At 35.4% G+C, this 19658-nt stretch overlaps 3 protein-coding genes across 6 annotated transcripts; 2 read left to right on the plus strand and 1 right to left on the minus strand.

The window, feature by feature from the left end:
- Window positions 1–218: 218 nt before the first annotated feature.
- On the plus strand, window positions 219–1758 carry LOC120114243 (protein BUD31 homolog 2). 2 transcript variants are annotated; one of them, XM_039135206.1, is made up of 4 exons: window positions 219–373; window positions 562–663; window positions 759–946; window positions 1447–1758. In XM_039135206.1, the coding sequence occupies exons 2-4, from the start codon at window positions 570–572 to the stop codon at window positions 1600–1602; spliced, it is 438 nt and encodes a 145-aa protein (XP_038991137.1). In that variant the 5' UTR covers window positions 219–373; window positions 562–569; the 3' UTR covers window positions 1603–1758. The 2 variants fall into 2 exon arrangements, with proteins under 2 accessions (XP_038991137.1, XP_038991138.1); XM_039135207.1 differs by having other exon boundaries at window positions 219–369.
- Window positions 1759–5603: 3845 nt separating this feature from the next.
- LOC120114300 (histone-lysine N-methyltransferase, H3 lysine-9 specific SUVH6-like) lies at window positions 5604–10055 on the plus strand. Of its 3 annotated transcripts, none has more exons than XR_005515377.1 (3): window positions 5604–5827; window positions 6435–9302; window positions 9814–10055. XR_005515377.1 is itself a non-coding variant. In XM_039135260.1 (2 exons), exon 2 carries the CDS (start codon window positions 6507–6509, stop codon window positions 9207–9209), a length of 2703 nt encoding a protein of 900 aa, XP_038991191.1. In that variant the 5' UTR covers window positions 5604–5827; window positions 6435–6506; the 3' UTR covers window positions 9210–9788. The 3 variants fall into 3 exon arrangements, 1 of the variants encoding a protein (XP_038991191.1); XR_005515378.1 differs by having other exon boundaries at window positions 6435–9263; XM_039135260.1 differs by lacking the exon at window positions 9814–10055 and having other exon boundaries at window positions 6435–9788.
- A 306-nt stretch (window positions 10056–10361) lies between these two features.
- On the minus strand, window positions 10362–13382 carry LOC120114301 (ATP-dependent Clp protease proteolytic subunit-related protein 4, chloroplastic-like). Its single transcript, XM_039135261.1, has 8 exons — window positions 13013–13382; window positions 12366–12569; window positions 12094–12149; window positions 11542–11668; window positions 11353–11430; window positions 11009–11122; window positions 10839–10926; window positions 10362–10612 (listed from the first exon to the last, which is right to left on the minus strand). The coding sequence occupies exons 1-7, from the start codon at window positions 13280–13282 to the stop codon at window positions 10855–10857; spliced, it is 921 nt and encodes a 306-aa protein (XP_038991192.1). The 5' UTR covers window positions 13283–13382; the 3' UTR covers window positions 10362–10612; window positions 10839–10854.
- Window positions 13383–19658: the final 6276 nt, after the last annotated feature.

The raw sequence follows: 19658 nt of genomic DNA on the forward strand, positions 1-19658 counted from the left end.
CGCGCTGAATGTTGAATAGTTCAACATTCAGCGCTGAATGATTCAACATTCAGCGCTGAATAATTTCATTGAGAGCCAAACAAACACTCTCTAACTTCTTATATTGTTGGGCCATTGAACCTATTGTTATCGTATTATAATATATTATCTTCAGGCCCAGGCCACACCGTTTCTATTTACGTGCAATTGCTGCGCGCGTGGAACTTCTCCGGATCCCCCCTCTTTATTTCGCGTCGGGCTCGCAGTTTTGTCAATCCTAATCCCCTGCAAAATCGAAGCAAAAATACCGCCCATCAACAATCTATTTAGGGTTCGATTGAAATCTCAATACACGATTGCCCATTCCATCTTCCTCGCATACCAAGATCCGTAAGTGAGTAGTCCTCTGACTCTCTCCTTTTTGTTTACCCATTCAATAGAATTCTTGTAGGAAAACTAAACTAGGATTTTACCCGATTCCGGTGTGAACTTTAATTCCTTGTGTAAAACCGTAGGAATTTCGAAATTGTCAGTAATATCCTGTCGCTCTGAAAATTAATTAAGCTTTTGTGGTGTTCATAGGTAGAACAATGCCGAAGGTGAAGACAAACCGTGTAAAATATCCAGAAGGATGGGAATTGATTGAGCCGACGCTTCGTGAGCTACAAGCAAAGATGAGAGAAGGTAGATTTTTTCTGCATCATCTATGTGTTCTACTTTGATTATTGAAACTCTTATTTTATCATTGTTATGAACTAATTTGTTAACTGATTGGATAGCTGAGAATGATCCTCACGATGGCAAGAGAAAATGTGAGACATTGTGGCCCATTTTCAAAATTGCCCATCAAAAGAGCCGCTATATTTTCGACCTTTACCACCGCCGGAAGGAAATATCTAAGGAATTGTACGAGTTCTGTTTGGACCAAGGATATGCTGACCGCAATCTTATTGCAAAATGGAAGAAGGTTTGTCGCTTTGTCCCTGCTCGTCTACTTGTTATATGGGAATTGCATGTATATTGTATGTGAATGTATTTGTATTGTTGAGCAAACCAACAAATATTAACATATGTTCTAGGAATATAGCATTTCATTGTTTTTCTGGAACCGATGGGGTCATAGATAATTAGACAAATTGGTTTTGGGTTTCATAATCAAATACTATGGCAATTTTCTAATACTGTTAAGCAGATCCATCTAATGTTTTATAGACTTCTTGTGTTTGACTATTTGATCAATTATTTCACATCAGAGGTTGGTTTTTCTATTTGAAACATCTCAGAGATCATTTAATGTGTTGAATGTGTGCTTAGATATAGATGGACATATATATGTACATTACATACATTCACATATCAGACAGTTGTATTTTCTTCCTTCTCTCATGTGCTTGGTCTTTTTGAGTTTTAAATTTCTTTTTGTTGTAGCAGTTTTTTTAATTGTTTTTTGAGTCTTATTTATTGCAGCCAGGATATGAACGTTTGTGTTGCTTACGTTGCATTCAACCAAGGGATCACAACTTTGCAACAACTTGTGTTTGCCGTGTTCCGAAGCACTTGAGGGAAGAAAAGGTTATTGAATGCGTTCATTGTGGATGCAAAGGCTGTGCAAGTGGAGATTAGGAATGTCTTTTCTTTCAGCATCTTCTTCTTTGATGTTAAAAGGAGTTTTAAAATATTAGTGCTTTCTCAGTGCTCTTATTTTCTGCTAACTTTCCTTGCCCTGCTGTAACTCTGAACCTGAAACTTCGCCATAAAACTTGTGTCCTGGTTTGGATATGTTTTCTGTGGCTATTAACGGTTGATAAGACTGTGGATTAACTAACTTGTAGCTCTGCAATGATGAATCATAATGAGTGTGCTTTACAATTGATGAATGGTGAGTGATTTTTTTCCTATAGGAAGAGTCAAGCTTGTTCTAGACCTTGATTGGCCAAATTTTGATGTTTGGTGTTTCGTTTGATTTGGACATGTCATATAGCATGAATTTGGTATGTTTAACTTGTTAGAATAGGTAAGAAGCCTAAAATGTAAGACATGACTATAGGAGTTACTAAAATGCAACTAAAATAGTATAATCAGAATTTTGATGATCAGAGCATGTTGAAATGTTAAATTGATGTTATGAAGCATGATACATGTGAGTTTTGACACATATGTGATGGTTGAAGTATGTTCATTCTGAAATCTGCAGTTTTTTGGGGGAAAAAGAAGGAACGATTGCTTGGCTACTGGAATGAAGCATTTATACATTTATTCATCATGTACACATCAGCTGAAGCATTCAATTTAAAACATACATAGTAGATATCAGATGTTACATTAGTCACTGGAGTGGTCAAAGTAGAAACATGCAAAAGCTCATTTCATATATACATTTATTCATCATGCACAAATCAGCTGAAGCACTCATAATTTAAAACATACATCATAGTGGACAATCAGCCTAAATTATGCTTTCTAACTAAGCCAATCAAATAAATACGAGCACATGGGTATTTCAACTTTTCTTAAAATGCTTTCATAAATCATGTTAAAACACAAAATTAATGTCACCAAAATTCAATTTATATCGTGTCAAATTTTACTTTCAACCAGAGTTCTTAATTGATAGGAATTGTAAAAACATTATTTTTAAGGACCAAATCATAAAGTTTCAATTAATTTTATTAAAGACTTAAATATATTAAATTTCTAATGTAATTATTAAAGTAAAGTAATCATAAGTTTAATTTAGAAAACCCAACTTAATTTAAGTCAGGATTTGTGTTTAATTTCAATTTCAAAATCTGAGTACCCATGGTTAAAATATCAATCATTTAAGTATCAAAAAGGTAAAAGTCAACTTCGAAGTGCCTTCAAAAAATACATAGATCCTCTAGTGTGTTCCCTATGGACAAGAATGTTTTCTCTGATTTATATAAAGTACGATTTCTGATATCTGGTTTCTGACACAAGGTACAATTGGCTCCTGATTTCTGATATTACTGTCTGCTATCTGATCTGTTTTATTGGGTATTATATGGGTAGGTGTCTGGAGACTCTGAGGTTTAGCTAGCTAGTAATTCTTTTCTTTTATGATCTTCCATAGTGGACTCCTATATCTTAAGGTCTATGGTAAGTCCTTATAGATACATGTATTGGGGTACTACATTTGGTGTAAGGTTGAAGGGTAACTTTGTGTTTTAAATAAAAAACTCGATTTCTATTTTCTAATATATGATATATCTGGCTTCTGATCTCTGATATTACTTGTTATTGTTAAACTGATTTATAGTGGGGTATTGTCTATGTAGGTGTCTGTAGACTTTGAGGTTCAACTAGAAGGTAATTCCTTTATGTTCTGATATCCCATATGAGATTCCTAGATCCTAGGGATATAGGGTAAGTCTTTATGGATGCATGTTCTTAGGTATTTCATATGGAGTGTTCGGGGGAGGGTACTATAGTGATTTTTAACTATTTTGTTGAAATAAACTACTACTATTTTTAAACTATGATTACGTTTTATTATGGTTTTCAAGGAACGCACTAGATGTATGTTTTCAATCTCTTGAACCTGGTCCTCTGAACGTTTCCTCTGAACGGTAAACTTCCTGTCTTTTACTTGAAGAAATATCAGTGGAACCTTAACTCATCACGAAAACCTGTAGATGCCTGAATTAATAATGAAATTTTATGCTTGCCACTTATCTGCATGTCCTTTAGCATCATCTAGTAGTTATGTATTGTTGAGCTTCCCAAAGCTCACTCTTTTACTCACCATTTTAAGTTAAAAGAATCGATCCAGTGCATCTATCGACATCAGAATGGGAGTTCCTTCGGTTTACTTGTAGAGTACAATATAATGTGTAATTAGGGACATGTAGATCACATTTGATTTTTTATATTGAGTCTGGAACTTGTATGATTTTAATTATGTTTGTAATATATGAATGGTTTTTATTAACTTTTATTTGATTTATAAATTGTTTTATGATTTTACATGTTATAATTTTTTTAAATTTTCCTAGATTGTTATTGTGGGTCGCTCCGGTGACCCCAATGTGACACCTTGGATCAGATCGGGCTACCCGTATCGGTCTAAGAGTGTTACATTTAATGGTATCAAAGCCTTAGGTTGAGTCAAGTCCTTCTAGGTAGACTGGTCGGTCGACTGTCATAAGATGTGTGGTCAATACATGCCCCTAGATTATAATCGTACTTCTCTGAGCCTAAACTCCAATATGTAATCCTCTATATGCAATAAGTATACCTAAGTTTTTTATCCATTAGAGCTCGACTTGTGCAAAAAGGAAATCCCATCAATGTTCGTCCAAATTCGATAAAACGCCTCACGAGTAACGTGAGAGTTACTTATTTGAGAAATTATGACCAGACTCCGGATATGAAATTGGAATATGTTACTCACTCTATGAACTTAACCTCGTAGCTAAGGTCTGATTGTGTCCACGAGGATAATTCTATTCAGATTCTTGAATTATGATAAGGAAGCTGCTGCTTGTTTAACCAATAAATAAAAACATAAATAAGAAAATGAATGAAATAAATCCAGAAGGAAGCGTTGATCTCCGGCGAAAGAAGTCCATTCTACTGCAGAAAGCCTTCTGCTGCAACTTTGTTGGTTTGAGTGAGAGCAAAATATATACTAGTATATTTATAAAAGGGCAAAAAATTGAAGCCATTAAGCCAAGCGAGGCTGTGAAGGACTGAAGGGGAAAGTTTACCCAAAATCTTATGTGACGTCAGCTTATTCTATTTTAAACAGACAATTTAAGAACCAAAAGCCAACTTTTCATTTCACTCCACAGACAATCACCTCTAGGCTATGTGCTTTCTGTGGTCATTGTCGGTCAGTCATCGTCGTCACTGTCGATGAACTAAATACACTAGCAGCTTCGCCTGGATGAGAGGAGCCCAGATCAGAGGTCCAAATCGCCTGGGTATGCTCTGATCGATGTAAAACAGGAAAAATTCATTCGACTATCTTTACTTTAATTCGTCACCATCCACCGTCCGATCATCCTGATTTTTTAGTATGTTGTTCGTGTTGGCCTTACGCAAGTTTTCACCGTTCGGATCCTCGATTGGAAATTCTTATCGCCGAAGAAAATATTTTTCGAGAACCATTGATTTATTTCGTTCGAATGTTTTTTTTTTTGTTTTGTTTTTCTCTCCTCACCGATTACTGCATGTGATTTTATGGGTTTTTTTGTGTGGATAATGATGAGATATCATGAGTATAGTGGAGTAGGTTGGATTATTTTAATGTTATAATAATGGGTAGTGGTAGGTTAAAGTAGATTATTATAATGAGTAATGGTAGATAATGGGTAGATTTAATTATTTTAATGTTATAATAGTGGATAGTGGTAGATAATAATTAATAATAATAATTAATAATATTTTTTAAATTCGGACAAAAATTGGTATACAAATTTATTGTATAAATATAAGTATGACACGCTTGTAAAAGTCTGATATATTAATTTTGGCCTCATTTTCGTATTATAAAAATTAAACAAATCAGTATTAATGCCAGCATTTTGGAAAAGAAATAATAATAAAAGGCAGCATTAATTGTCTTAAACAAGGATAGAGGCGGGAGCTAATCCAGTCATTATGCATACGGGAGCTTTTCTTCTTCTGGCTCACTCATATGCAAAAGGGTAAATGAAAGCACACATCTCCGATGTGTCCCTTCACTTCTCCACTACTTGCTAAAAAAAAAAGTAACTTCCATTTTCAGTTTTCAACTTCACCGTTGATTTCATTCTACTGCACGCTTATTCTCCCCAGTACCCGTCCGTTCCATTTTTTCTCTTTCGTCTTCCTCAAAGATTTCTGAGTAAACTTCTCTTTCTTTCCTCTCTTTTTTAGGTTTCTATCATTTCGATCCAGATTTAAGAATCCTTTAGTGTTTTTTAAATGTTAATGTTGTGAAGTTTTTTTTTTTGCATTCTATAGTAGATCCCCCCCCCCCCCGATTTTCATTTATTTTTCCAGTTTTGATGCATGTTGAATATGAGTTTATTTGTCCCGTTTGGTTTACTGGAAAGCTTTAAATATAGAAATATTTTGTTATTGTAATCAGTTGCTGAAGAACTTGGAAGAATATAGATTTATGAACGCATCATTACACTATTTGGTTGAATACGGAGTTTGAGTTTTCCTTTTCATGAAATTACTGCTTGTTTTTTTCTTCTTTTTTCTCCTACGTTTCAGTTGGCATGATCTTTAGTATCGGGGCATTGCTTTAGGTTCTTTAGTGGTTTGGATATTTGATTGTTGATACTAACCTTTCTGTTGATTTTGGAAACTAATGGTCTCTCGTCCATGAGTTTTATTTACGTTTTTTTAAGTTTTACGATGTTCATGGTTACGAAATTAGATTATGTTTTTGTTTGATCTTTGACTTCATTGCAGTATAACGTTATTTATGTTGTTTTATCTAGGGTTTTTTTTGTGCATTTTATGATCTGAGTTGAGGTGGTTGTTTCCAATACCCTGCTGCATAATAAACGTCAATGGTTGAAAGTAGTAGTCAGCCTGTGGGATTCTTGGAAAGTAGGCGAACTGAAAGTGGTCACTCTGCCCCTTCTACCAAGTATAAGCATGGTAGAGCTTATGCAATTCGTGATTTTCCACCAGGGTGTGGGTGGCTGGCTGCTCGAGGTGAGCAAGCAGTAATGAGGAAGGTAGTTTTTGTGTCAGAAAACTCAGTAAAAGAAATTTCTGGTTTGCAGAAGGATTTGCCTCAGGGGAATGTTGCTAATTCAAAAAAGGAGATTTTTCCAAAAGGTGGTGTGAAATCCTATCCTGATCAAAGCAGTCTGAGGAAGACTTTAGGAAGAAAGCATTATTCACAGGGAGGAGCCACTGTTGTGAGAGACTTCCCTCCATTTTGTGGAGACAATGTTCCACCACTCAGTAAGGAGGGGCGCATGAAATGGCTTGCCTCTTTAAAGAACAAGAATGTCAACTCACTGATGTTAGTAAAGAAAGAAAAACCCTTGGAAAAGACCATATGTACTGATGTGAAACAGGTGATAGAAGCTGTTCAGGATGAAACTACACCAGAAGGCTGTGCTCCTATGCTCTCCACAGAAGACATTCGATATAAACCAGAAAAGCCAGCTTCTGGAAAAACAAAGAAGCAAGGTGCATATGAAGCTTCTTCTAGGAATGATAAGACGGAGGGAATGAACAATATGTTTGAAAACAGCAGCAAATCTCCTTTTGGATCTTCTCCAAATGAATTTGATAGCAAGTCAAAGGAAACAGAGGACAAGGATTTTCAGACAAAGCTTTCTGATTCATCTGCCTTTGAGAATCAAGCGCTGGAGAAGGATCGCGAAAGGCAAGAAGTTTTATCTGACAGGTGGATTGTGCCAGGCCTCATGACTTCTACTCGGTTGCCTGGGAAAGTCTCCTTGAATCCTGCTTTGTCTGGTGGTTCTTCTAAAAGAAAAAGAAAGAAGAGCTTCATGTTGCTTCAACGAGCTAAAATCAAGAAAAATTCTTCTACGAAACGGGCTCACCAAGGACTCAACCAAGTGGTTATTTGGGCTGAGAAAGACTCATTCCATCGGGATGGGCAATACACAAATGATAATTTTGCTCGGAGATCATGTAATAATAATATGAGTTTTCCTTCTTGCCAGATCAGTACAGTTCATCATAATGATGAAATGACTAGTAGGAGCAAAGTGAGAGAGGCATTACGCCTATTCCAAGCCATCTGTCGGATGATCTTACAGGAAGAAGAATCAAAGTTGAAGGGAAAAGGAAAGAGTCATAGGAGGGTGGATTACCTTGCTGTAAAGATTTTCAAACAGAAAATGAACTATGTCAACACTGGCGAATCAATTATTGGAACAGTTCCTGGTGTTGAAGTTGGTGATGAATTTCAGTACTTTGTTGAGCTCAATATTGTTGGCCTTCATCGCCCATCTCAAGCTGGTATAGATTATGTAAAGCAGGGTGAAAGGATTGTTGCTACTAGTATTATAGCATCGGGGAGCTATGAAGATGACTTGGATAACTCTGATGTCTTGTGGTACATGGGTCAAGGAGGAAATGTGATGCAAAAAGGTAAGCAACCTGAAGACCAGAAGCTTGAAAGAGGAAACCTAGCTTTGGCAAATAGTAAAGTTGTGAAAAATCCAGTGAGGGTGATTCGTGGAGAAACAAGGTCTTCTGGCTTGTTAGAAGGTAGATGTAAGGCATATGTTTATGATGGACTCTATTTGGTGGAGGAGTTTAAGCAGGAACCAGGACCACATGGTAAGCTGGTGTATAAATTTAAGCTGGTTAGAATTCCAGGTCAACCAGAAATTGCGTGGAGAGTTGTAAGGAAATCTAAAGTGCGAGAAGGGCTCTGTGTACATGATATCTCAAATGGCAAGGAGATAATTCCCATTTGTGCTATAAACACCATAGACGCTGAAAAACCTCCTACATTTCTGTATGTACCTCGCATGATGTATCCTGATTGGTTCCACTGTATTCCTTCCAAAGGCTGCAATTGTATCAATGGATGTTCACAATCTGCAAAATGTTCATGTGTGATGAAAAATGGAGGTGATATCCCATATAACCATAATGGTGCCATTGTTGTGCCTAAGCCCCTTGTCTATGAATGTGGTCCTAGTTGCAAGTGTCCTGCTTCTTGCTACAATAGAGTCAGTCAACATGGCATAAGATTTCAGTTTGAAATCTTTAAAACAAAATCAAAGGGATGGGGTGTTAGATCCCTAAATTCAATTCCCTCTGGAAGTTTTATTTGTGAGTATACTGGAGAGCTTATCGAGGATAGGGAAGCCGAAAAAAGAATAGGGCATGATGAGTATCTGTTTGATATAGGAAATAATTACAGTGATAGTTCTCTCTGGAATGATCTTTCAACACTAATGCATGATGGACATTCAAGTTTCCAACAAGTTGTTCAAGACAGTGGTTTCACCATTGATGCGGTGCGGTATGGCAATATGGGGAGGTTCTTAAACCATAGCTGTTCACCTAATTTGTATGCACAAAATGTTCTTTATGATCATGATGACAAGAGAATCCCACACATAATGCTCTTTGCTGCTGAGAATATTCCTCCCTTGCAAGAGCTGACTTACCATTACAATTATATGGTAGATCAGGTTCATGATGAGAATGGTGATATAAAAAAGAGAAGTTGCTATTGTGGCTCTTCAAAGTGCACTGGTAGGCTGTATTAAGGCAGGCCACTATAAATTCTTTGGATACCTAATGAAGAGCTGACCTTTTGAACTGTATGTATCTTTCCCCCTCACAACTTGTAAAAGTTCGAGGTACTTATTCTCACACTAATAGCTAAATATGAACATGCTAGGGCTTTGTGTATGTGTACATGAAATTACTGTTGTTTTGGTTTTGATATTGCTGTTCGTGATTGTTTTTTGCAAACATATTGTTTGTGGATGTGCATTGTGCACAAACTCTGATCAATACACAGATCATATGTGAGAGCTTTTGGGCACAGAAATTACACAATAATCATGGTAGCACAATTGCCTTCATGTCATTGTCCATTAATGCTAATTCAGAGTTGGTTCTAATCCATGGCAAGTCCTTTTTTGTGTAAATTGAACTCCCAAGGATTCAAATAGATTCAAAGCACTGCATAAACTATTTTAGCTTGCTTCATTTGTGGACCAGATTGATGTGGATTTGGTTCATGAGATTTTAACCGGATAGGATCCTGAGATAAAGCTTAATCTGGATGTTATTTCTGCACACGTGCTCTGTTGCAGCTTTGATCATGTTAGCAGTAGCTAATATTTCTGCTGCTGATTTTTGCAGGCACTGCAGCATACGCTTTATGCTGGTATTCTTAATGCTTCTGAAGATTAGATCAATGCTATCCCTTGCTGGCTTGGATTAATATTCTCAAAATGATTTGATGATTTTGTTATTCACAGGCGGTCTTAGAATGCAACTTTTCTGGCAAAATGCTTCTAGGATGCATGTGAAGGAGGGGCTAATTGTAGTTTTTATGATGCAATTTAGGATTTTGATGTAGCTGTTACATAAGTCTGAAAAAATAGTGGAATGCAAAAATTGATAATGAGAAATCTTAAAATTACTTATAACTTTGATGGAATGCATTCTTGTACAAGAATTTGTTTTAGTTTTGATTAATTCTCACATATTATTAATTATGTTAGGTTTTCTATTACATAAACAATTATATTATTATATTTGAGCTGGCAATGCTGTAAGCCTTAAGCATCAGGCATGCAACCCCTGATTGTATTGAAATATTGGATAGTTTTTTTTTTACAATTGTCGATATTTAATTTACCAATTGACTAAAACAAATGAAGGTTATTTAATTTATCAATTGACTAATACGAATTGCCCATAATATTGATGAATCAAACATTATAATTTTACTAAAAAATCTAAGATTACACCTCATAATCTTAAAAAATAAGAATCAAATGCAGCAAGCTTGAATTTAATTTATGCTACAGAAGGATGTGACAACATATCCATGATGACCATGACTCATTCCCATGGCTTTTCTTGCTATTGCTCCTCGACAAAGCACATACAGTTCTCAGCTTCTCTTGTCACCCTTTAAATGCAGCCTATACTTCTGCAGTAAACATATTATAGAAGCTATTACCAAAAAAGGGGGAACATTTATTCTTGTCATCCACGGTTTACCAATCAAAACCTTTATAAAGTAAATCATTTCGGTCGCGAGGTACGATTTCACAGAAAATAACAAACACAGCTACATCATGGTATCTTATAATGCCTAGAACACAAAACGTGCAATGTAATGAATCAAACAATTCAAGCAAAAACATAATTTTTACCTGATCAAATTCCTGGTCAGATAAGTTGTGCCTTTTTAAGGTCAGAAACAACACCACGATCTTCGGTACCCCTTTCATTGTATAATACCTAGAGAATAAAAGTAGGAAAATGTAGTTCAGAAATGCATGAAAACTAGTACAGTACAATAACTACTTCCAATTAAAATAACCTTATCTATGATGCCATATTCAACTGCTTCACTGGGGCTAAAATATTTTGGACGCCTTATATCTTCCTCAATCTGCTCAGTTGATTTTCCCATGTGTTTTGCATAGAGTTTAACCTTGAGTATAATGCATATAAAAAAGCATGCAGCTCTATTAGCCCAAATTAGGGAGGCAAATCCAATAGCAAAATTTGTAAAGTCAGCTTTAATGAGTAAATTCATAAACAATATATACGGTATACAGTTTAGCAAGCCAACACAAAGCTGTTTAGACAAGATCATGGAGTTTTCGAAATTAAGTTTGGTGTATTATCAAGAATCCTTAATCAAGTAAATTATTTTCTTACCAACTCTGTTTTCACATTCTTAACTTCTTTTCTTGCAAGGTCAACATCTGTTGCTTGACCTTGAAATCTAGCAATTGGCTGCAGAGTGATAGAGGGAAAAGTAAAGAATAAACATTAATGTCAAACATCCAACATAGTTGAAAAAATTGATAGTTTAGAGCATCAGAGATCCACTGTCCGACAACCAACCTGTCTTATCATTATTGTAGATGAAGGAAGAGCAGAACGATTCCCTGTTGCACCAGCAGCTAAAAGTAATGCAGCTTCTCCCCAAGCATTACCGACACAAAGAGTAAAAATAGGAGGTTTCACATACCTACAGCAAAAGAAAGTATTCAGAACCACAAAATGATAAAGCCAGGAAGGATGAGGATGTACAGTGTTTTGTAGAATGTTACACATTCAGAAATGTTTCCATGCCTACGGGCTACAGCATGTAGTATCTACTTAGTGTCTAAGAAGAGAAAATCTGCATGTAGCTAGGCCTCGTCATGACAGAACAAAAATACTGCTATAGAAATGTGGAAGGTTTAAAGGCCCTATCGTCATTCACAAAGAATGATGCATTAACTATTTATCAGTAGTTGATGCAGCTGGAGTTTGACAATGAAACCACCACATTGAATCCAGGAAGAGAATTCAGATCATTCCAACACTTAAATGAACGCATATATTGTGCAGCTCATAAAACAAGCCAATTCTGAAATAGGTTACGAGTTAAAAAGTGAAAAGTATGATTACCCCATAACATCATATATTGCTAAAGCCTCAGTCTCGTAACCCAGCTTCTCACCACCCTGAAAAAAGTGAAAAATCCTATTAGTAATGTTAGAAAAAAGAAACGAATAAATGCAACAATTTAGTATCATAATAAAGCAAAAGAAAATCTACACAAAAGCTTTCATTTCTTTGAAATCTTTTAGCATCCAATGCCAATTACGATGCCAATAATCACAGAAAAGACTACATTTATGGCTCTAGAATGCGGTCAATTTCCAGTAAGAAAATCATACCTTGGTTGTTCCAGTGGAATTTATGTACAAATAAATAGGCTTCTGCTCATCTTCATACTGAAGGTAAAGAAACTCAGCCAGTATCAACTCTGTGACAGAAGGAACAAGCGACATTCCCAAGTAAACTATCCGATTCTTGTATAAATATGATGCCAAGTCCGGTGGAGGTTGCTCCCATGCACTTCCCCTTGAAAAGGGAATAACCTATCCACAAAATTCCAGGTGAACACATAACAAATGAATTTACTTAATTGCACCCTTGTCTAATCTCATAATTGATCGAACTTAATCTTAGATAAGGCAACTTAACTGTCATATGATACTAATTTAAAATAAAGGCTGCCTACACCACTAAGAACTAAGATAAGAATTAATAATAATAACCTATCCACAAAATTCCAGGCAAACATAGGAAAAAACTCAATTGTTTCCTTTTCTAATCTCATAGTTTATCAAACTCCGTCTTAGATGGGGAACTCAACTTGCATATAATTCTCCAATTTCAATTAAGAATTAAGATTAGAAATAAGGATAATTCAGCATTATTATAAAATAAAAGTTTCCTACTTTACTACTAATAACCGGTTGAAAACCCTAGATAAGCAAAGTAAGGTAATTTTAGATGAAATTAAAATATTTGTAAGTACCATTGTGACGATTCCACGTTTGGGCTTGGAGCGGGAGAGATAAGCTGGGTTGAGAGAGTCGGGCCGTAGCTTGAATCCAGAGAAATCTCCAGCGACGCTTCCAACGGCGCGAGAGGGAGAGAGGAAGTTGGTGGAGAGAGAAGCCCGGAGGGAAGTCGACGGAGAAGACGTTAAGGATCTGTTGGGGTTTGCAAATCGACCGGTAGTTGGTGGTGATAGCATGTGCGCGTGGACGGCGAAGCTTGATGCGGCGGCGGTTGCGACCTCCATTGTTGGCTATAGTGCTTCGAGGGAGCAGCGTTTTAGAAAAGGAGTGTCGAGGGCGAGGGCCTAGTTGAAACTTGAAACATTGAGGGGAGGAACTGAATTCGGAACAAATCGGATACGTCTAAAATCACTAATGTTTGTATAATATTTTTACTATTAAATTACACAAAAAATTAAATTATACTTACTAACATTATCATTGATCTATTTTTCCGATAAATCTAGAATAAATAAAAAATATTATATGTTCAATGATTATTAACCTTTTAACAATGAATGTTCATACATTTACATACACAACGTTTAAACTTGAAACATAAAAAAATAACAATAAATCCATCAAACAGTTAAAGCCACACTTCCCTGTGATAGAAAAGTTGATGTATTGCATGGAGGCTTAAAGAAGACAATTTTTTTATTAATCTGGGATAAGTATAAAGTAATATATGTTCAAGAATAATTCTCAACTATTAACATTGAACGCTCACATCCTTAGCATTTATGCTGCTCGAACTCGAGACCTCAATAAATAACAACAATTCTTTTACCATTGAGGTCATTGGTTCATGAATAAAAGAGGCATATACATGTATGGAGTGAGATTTTATGTTAGGATCGATTTCAATTTTTTAAGAGAGACAAATTTATACAATTTTAAAAGGAGACAAAAATATATTATCAATATGAAATATAAAAAGTATCGAAAATACAATAGAACCTCTAAATTAATACTCGATAAATTAATAACCTCTCTAAAATAATAATTTTTTCTTAGTCTCGACTTGTGCTCGATGTCTAAATTAATAATTTCGATAAATTAATAAGATAATAATTTTTTAAAGACCCTTGTACAAATTTATGGTCCCTTCAATATTATAAATTAATAATTATATAAAATTACAAATATAAATAGGATAACTGAGTAAAATATGATTTTAGAAAATTTGTATGACTCAGGAGGTTGTTGAGGGTATAGAAGTTTCAACATATCTCTTATCTTTTCCAAAATTAGATCTCCGGACATGTTTACATGTTCTTGGTATTGGAGAAATCATTCATAAAGAACCTTCTCTATCTCTGGATATTTTATAGGTTTGTGCCGCTTGGTATCCCCTCCTTTTTCTAAGTTAGTCGAAAGGTACTCAGATGATCGCTTGAGTGTGTTTGATATTTTACCTTGACTAAATTTCATATGAAAATTTTCATCAATCCATTGTTGCAAATCTTTTTGAAAGCACATGGGTTGATCTCTCTTGTACTCATATAGTGCTTTACGTGTTTGATATGTTGTAGATGCTCGTTTTTGTCCAGGGCCTAACTAGAGCAAATCCGAAGCAACGATGGGCTTAAAGAAAAACCCAAACCATTTAGAAGCCCAAATCCAACAGAGCAGCTTCTATCACATGAAGATTTCATGGAAACCAAAATAACTATAGGAAGTTAATAAGCAGAAAAGAGGGGAGAGAAATGTATTAGTTAGATCGTAGGAGGGATACGTGAGCAATGAGAAAACTGTAAGGGTCGGTTTTTAGGTTGTAATTAACCACTAGAATAAAAAAGGGGGGGAGAGAGATGACAAAAAAAAGTTTTAGAGGGGTTTGATAAAAAAAGCTACTGGACAGTTACAAAAAACACACAGTAAGAACGTAAGGGGGGAATCATTCGAAAGATTATCAAGCATCACAGAACAAAAAGCAAAACGGAGACCATTTTCTGAAGGAGGAAGAACCAGAAAAGTTTTCACACAGAGAGACAGAGAAAGATCAGTTATCACGAGAGGAAAAGAAAAAAAGAAAGAGACAACAAGGGGTAATCAGGGAATCAGAGAAAAAACGAAGGAATTCCTTCTTTATATTACTGCCGTTTTTGAGCCAAAAGAAAGGACCAGTTTCAAAAAGCATTTGGTCATCATTTGGAAACATTTTTTTTCCGTTTTGGGTTGTAAACGAAAGAGAAATTAAAAGAGAGAGGTCTTTCTCTAGATTTTGAGAGAGAAGTGTGAACAAACAAAGGAGAAAAATCATCAACAACGAAAAATGGGGGACAAATTGAAGTCAGTGAAATCAAAGGATCTTCTTTTCCCTTCATTTTTTTACAAGCAGGACAACACAACAAATTCCTTTTTCATTTTCTTTTGTAACAGAGGAAAGGTAAGTGTTAAAACTCATTTTTGTATTTGAGGTGTTTTTCTATATCTATAAAAATCAATGGAAATTTCTTAAGAATATTCGATTCTGTTTTAGTCTATAGTGTACGGTGTTTGTGTGTGGGTACGTGAGTACTTTGAAATGGAAATATAAAAATAAAGGGAAGAAGGTAGTCCTACCTTAGGTGTATGGTGTCTTTGTTTATGTAATATTCTGCCTTTGGTTTTCATGGTCGACCGTCGGAGACGTAAATCTGATAAGTCGGTTGGGTGAAGACAACGAGCTTCTAAGGTCCTCGTCGAGAGAGTGAGAAGATAAAAACGAGATTCTCGGTTTATATGGCTTAGCTTGGGTGTTCCTCTTTGTTGAATGGTTTTCGTCGAGTGGAGTGGCCATCAAGGTGGTGGCCGATGCGACTGCTGTGAGGAGTAGATAGGAAAAGGTGGTCGTCGTTTCCAAGATGGTTGGGGTAGCCAGCCACGTATGGTTGTGTTTGGAGAGTAGCGCCTTTTGTGAAGAAGAAATGGAGTTAGGGGAGAAGAGAGACGCTATCGAAGGGAGAGTGAAGAGACTAGAGTGATCAGCTAAGTTTAGTTTAGTTTAGGTTTAGGTTTTTAATTAGGCTTTATATTAGGAGTTTGGGTTAATTAACTTTTAGTCACCATATTTTTTAGGATAAATCATTCTTGGGACCTCGAAATTTAGATTATTCTTTTAAAGAAGTTCTTTATTTGTTTTAATTTTCTGATTTCTTTTGAATGTGTAGGTATTATTTATGTAATTTTTCATATTATTTTAGTTTGAGCCGAATAGGATAAATTTTATATCAGACCCTGTAATTTATGCGTATTTTATATTTAGGTCGCTGGTTTAGTATTTTATGTTTAGGTCACTGATTTATTTCTGATTTATAAATTTAAATTTGCGTACATTTAAATTTAGTCATTACATTTATGTATATACATTTTTTTAATTTATAGTTTAACATGTTAAGTTTTTGTTTTTATATTTGAGTCATATGTGTACATAATATGTTAATATGCATAATTTATGATTTTTAATTAAAATATATGTATATAATTTTTTGTATGTCACGTTGCATAATATTTTTAATTTAGTTTAATTAATTTTGGCATGACATCCTTTTTGCATAATTTGCATGATAGCCTCACGTGCATAACTCGACTTATTACATAATCGGACTAAGGGTAATACCCTTTTAATTTAAAATTGTTTTAAGTGGGCAGTCATAACTGATTTGAGGTCCGCTTTTAATGATTTTAAAATAAAAGTGTATCCCATTAGTGACGCCTAAAAATTGATTCATCACTCTAAAATTTGGGAACGAAAGAAAAGGAAATGTTCGTTTATTTAAATTTATCGAGAAAAGGTTGTTATAACTTTTAAGATCTGGTCTTGATATTTGTAAATAATCGAACATTCTTTATCTTTATAAAACGATTTGGTAATTTTAATTTAATTTATTTGAGTGCTTTTGAATGTTTTAAATTTACATTTTTATTTTATGGGATCAAAAATCAAAATAAATTCGAATTTGTAAAGTTCATTGCAAAGACGTTAATTAATCGACTAGGTACCGATTTAAGGCGTTGTGGGAGTGCTAATCCTTCCCCACACGTAACTGATTCCCAAACTCATTTTTTGGTAACGTAGACCTCAATTTGTTGTTTTAATTAAAATTAATTTTTATTTAAAATGACAAAACATTTTTGGATGTCCAATCATACCCTAATCAAAGATTGGTGGCGACTCTTTGAACCGTATTTTTCGATCGTAAAAGAAATTCAAATTTTTTTTTGAAACGAGAGGTCTTTTAAATCCCATTTGTTTTTTAAATTAAAAAGAGATAATTTAAAATTAATGTGGTTTTCAAAATCTCACCTTTTTTCACCTTTTAAGAAAAATCGTTTCGACAGCTTGGCGACTCTGCTGGGGATTTTTCTTAGAGAGTCAGGTCGATAGTTGATTAATTAAGTGTCTTTGCAATTGAAAGTTATAAATTTGTTTTAATTTGGTTTTTTATCCCTTGTTTGGTTTTTTAATAAGTTTTGTTTGTATTTTGATTTAATTCGATTAACAATTAAATAGTTGTACTGATCTGTTTGCTAATGGTTTCAGATTATTTGTGAATTGAGAATTGATTTTTGAGTTCTTTTATTATGTGTTTTTTCGCTTTTCCTCACACACTGCACAAATGCATTTTCATGATATGAGCTAAAACCCCGCTCCATCCTAATTAAGTAGGAGTGAGAGACTATGCCCTCGTGTGGTTTTCACCTCCGCATGGGAGAGTGGATCGCTCCTGGAGCTCACCCCTTATGGTCCTTGTGATGGTATTCACCTCCGTATGGACATAAGGGGGTGTGTTCCCTTGAAATTGAACTCGATCCCCTAAAGCCTGTGATGGGCCAGGATTGAGGGTTCGATAGCCCAAGGGGGCACCGGCAAAGACAATTCGAGAACCTATTACTTTAGAACCGAACCAAGCATATAGTGAACATAGAGCCCAAACTTAGGTCGAGCCAAACCCGACCCTTAAGAGTCCCGTGAGGAGGGTACACAAGGAAAAGCTTTTTAAGGCATTCATTTTCGTTTTTTCGAATAAATGCATGTGAACTAGATATCATGCGGTTAGGTTTATTTGTCAAGCAAGCATGCGAATTAGATATCATGCGGTTAGGGTTTTAATGTTCAAACAAAGCATGGGGGTAGATATCATGTTGGGTAGGATCTACTAAAGCATGATTGGGTAGCCAACATGTGAGGGTAGGTTTTATTTGATGTTTATGGTACTTATTTTGTTGTTTATATTATGTGCACTAACCCATTTTTGTTCTATGTCTATTTTATTTTGATTTTATTGCATTCACATCTTCATGTCATCACAAGGTGTTAATTCACAAGTGATTGACTAATAAGAAGGCTGGTCATAATGTGATAAGAAATTCTTAACCATGTAATCAAAATCTGGAGATCCAGAGGCGTTCAGATGATTCATGAAGAAGAACATTCGATGAATGAAGAAATTTAAACCTGATTGAAGAACGATTCATGAAGAAGGACATCCGATGAATGAAGAAATTTGAAACTGATTGAAGACCGATCCACAAAGAAAGACATCCTAAAGATGTTCCCTTAGGAGATAGATGCAGTAATGCCAAGGACGAGAAGACCCTTCACAAAGACGTGAAGAACACTTTCCATTGAAAGTGGAGATGAAGATCCCAAGATTTAATTCAAGGACAATCGATTTTATCAAATGTGATAAAATACGCCGACCATTTTAGAGATGCAGTGCCAGATTCCATGAAGAGTATGGTTCAAGGAAATGAAGAATCACAATTGTATTTTGATTACATGGTGTAATGAAATCTTGTTGTCTAAATGAAGGTTGTTCTATAGTGGTCACTTTTGGGATTAACATCTTTTGCATTTGCATTTGCATTTTTGCATCCACATTTGCATTCACATAGATTTAATTTAAGCATTTTTACATGCATAAATCATGAAAATATGAGATCTTAGCACGAGTTAGTAAGATCGAGAGAATTCAAGAACAGCTCGTAAGGACCCAACAAGAAATGATTGATGAAGCAAGGAAGTTCCAAGTTGAATCCAGGGGACAGATGTCCAAGTTGATGAGCATGATGATTACAGTGATATATGTGGAGAAATCATCAGATGACCCTATTACACAAGAAAATATGAAGACGTCGGGTGAGAATCTGAATGTTAGTGGTGCAGCCAATGTGATGATAACAAATGATCAAGAATAGATGAAAACTTCGAGTGAGAATCTGAATGTTAGTGGTGTAGCCAATATGATGATAGCAACTGATCAAGAACCTGCTAGGGGATGTGGTAATTCAAGTCAACTCCAAAAATTAAGTAAGATTCCAGAAGATGCTACGGAGATCATACTGGGAAAACCAGAAGTTAAGGGTGAAACTTCTAATACGAAAGTGGAACCGGACTCAAAGAAAAGAGGCATAGAGGAGGTTCAAGTGCCAATAAAGGAGGCCAAAAAGAATAGAAAGAAGAAGAGAATGACACCTTTGATTTCGATTCTGATCTCATATTCAGACTTCTTACCATTTCTCTTTGAAAGTGGGCTCTTAAAGCCTTTTCCTCCGAGGTACAACACTTATTTACGTCCAGACTGGCAAGGTGTCAAAAGATCACGCGGTTATCATTCTCAAGAGTTTAGCCAC

The sequence above is a fragment of the Hibiscus syriacus genome, unplaced genomic scaffold (assembly GCF_006381635.1).
Source record: "Hibiscus syriacus cultivar Baekdansim isolate YM2019G1 unplaced genomic scaffold, ASM638163v2 tig00110221_pilon, whole genome shotgun sequence".
NCBI classification, from domain to species: domain Eukaryota; kingdom Viridiplantae; phylum Streptophyta; class Magnoliopsida; order Malvales; family Malvaceae; genus Hibiscus; species Hibiscus syriacus.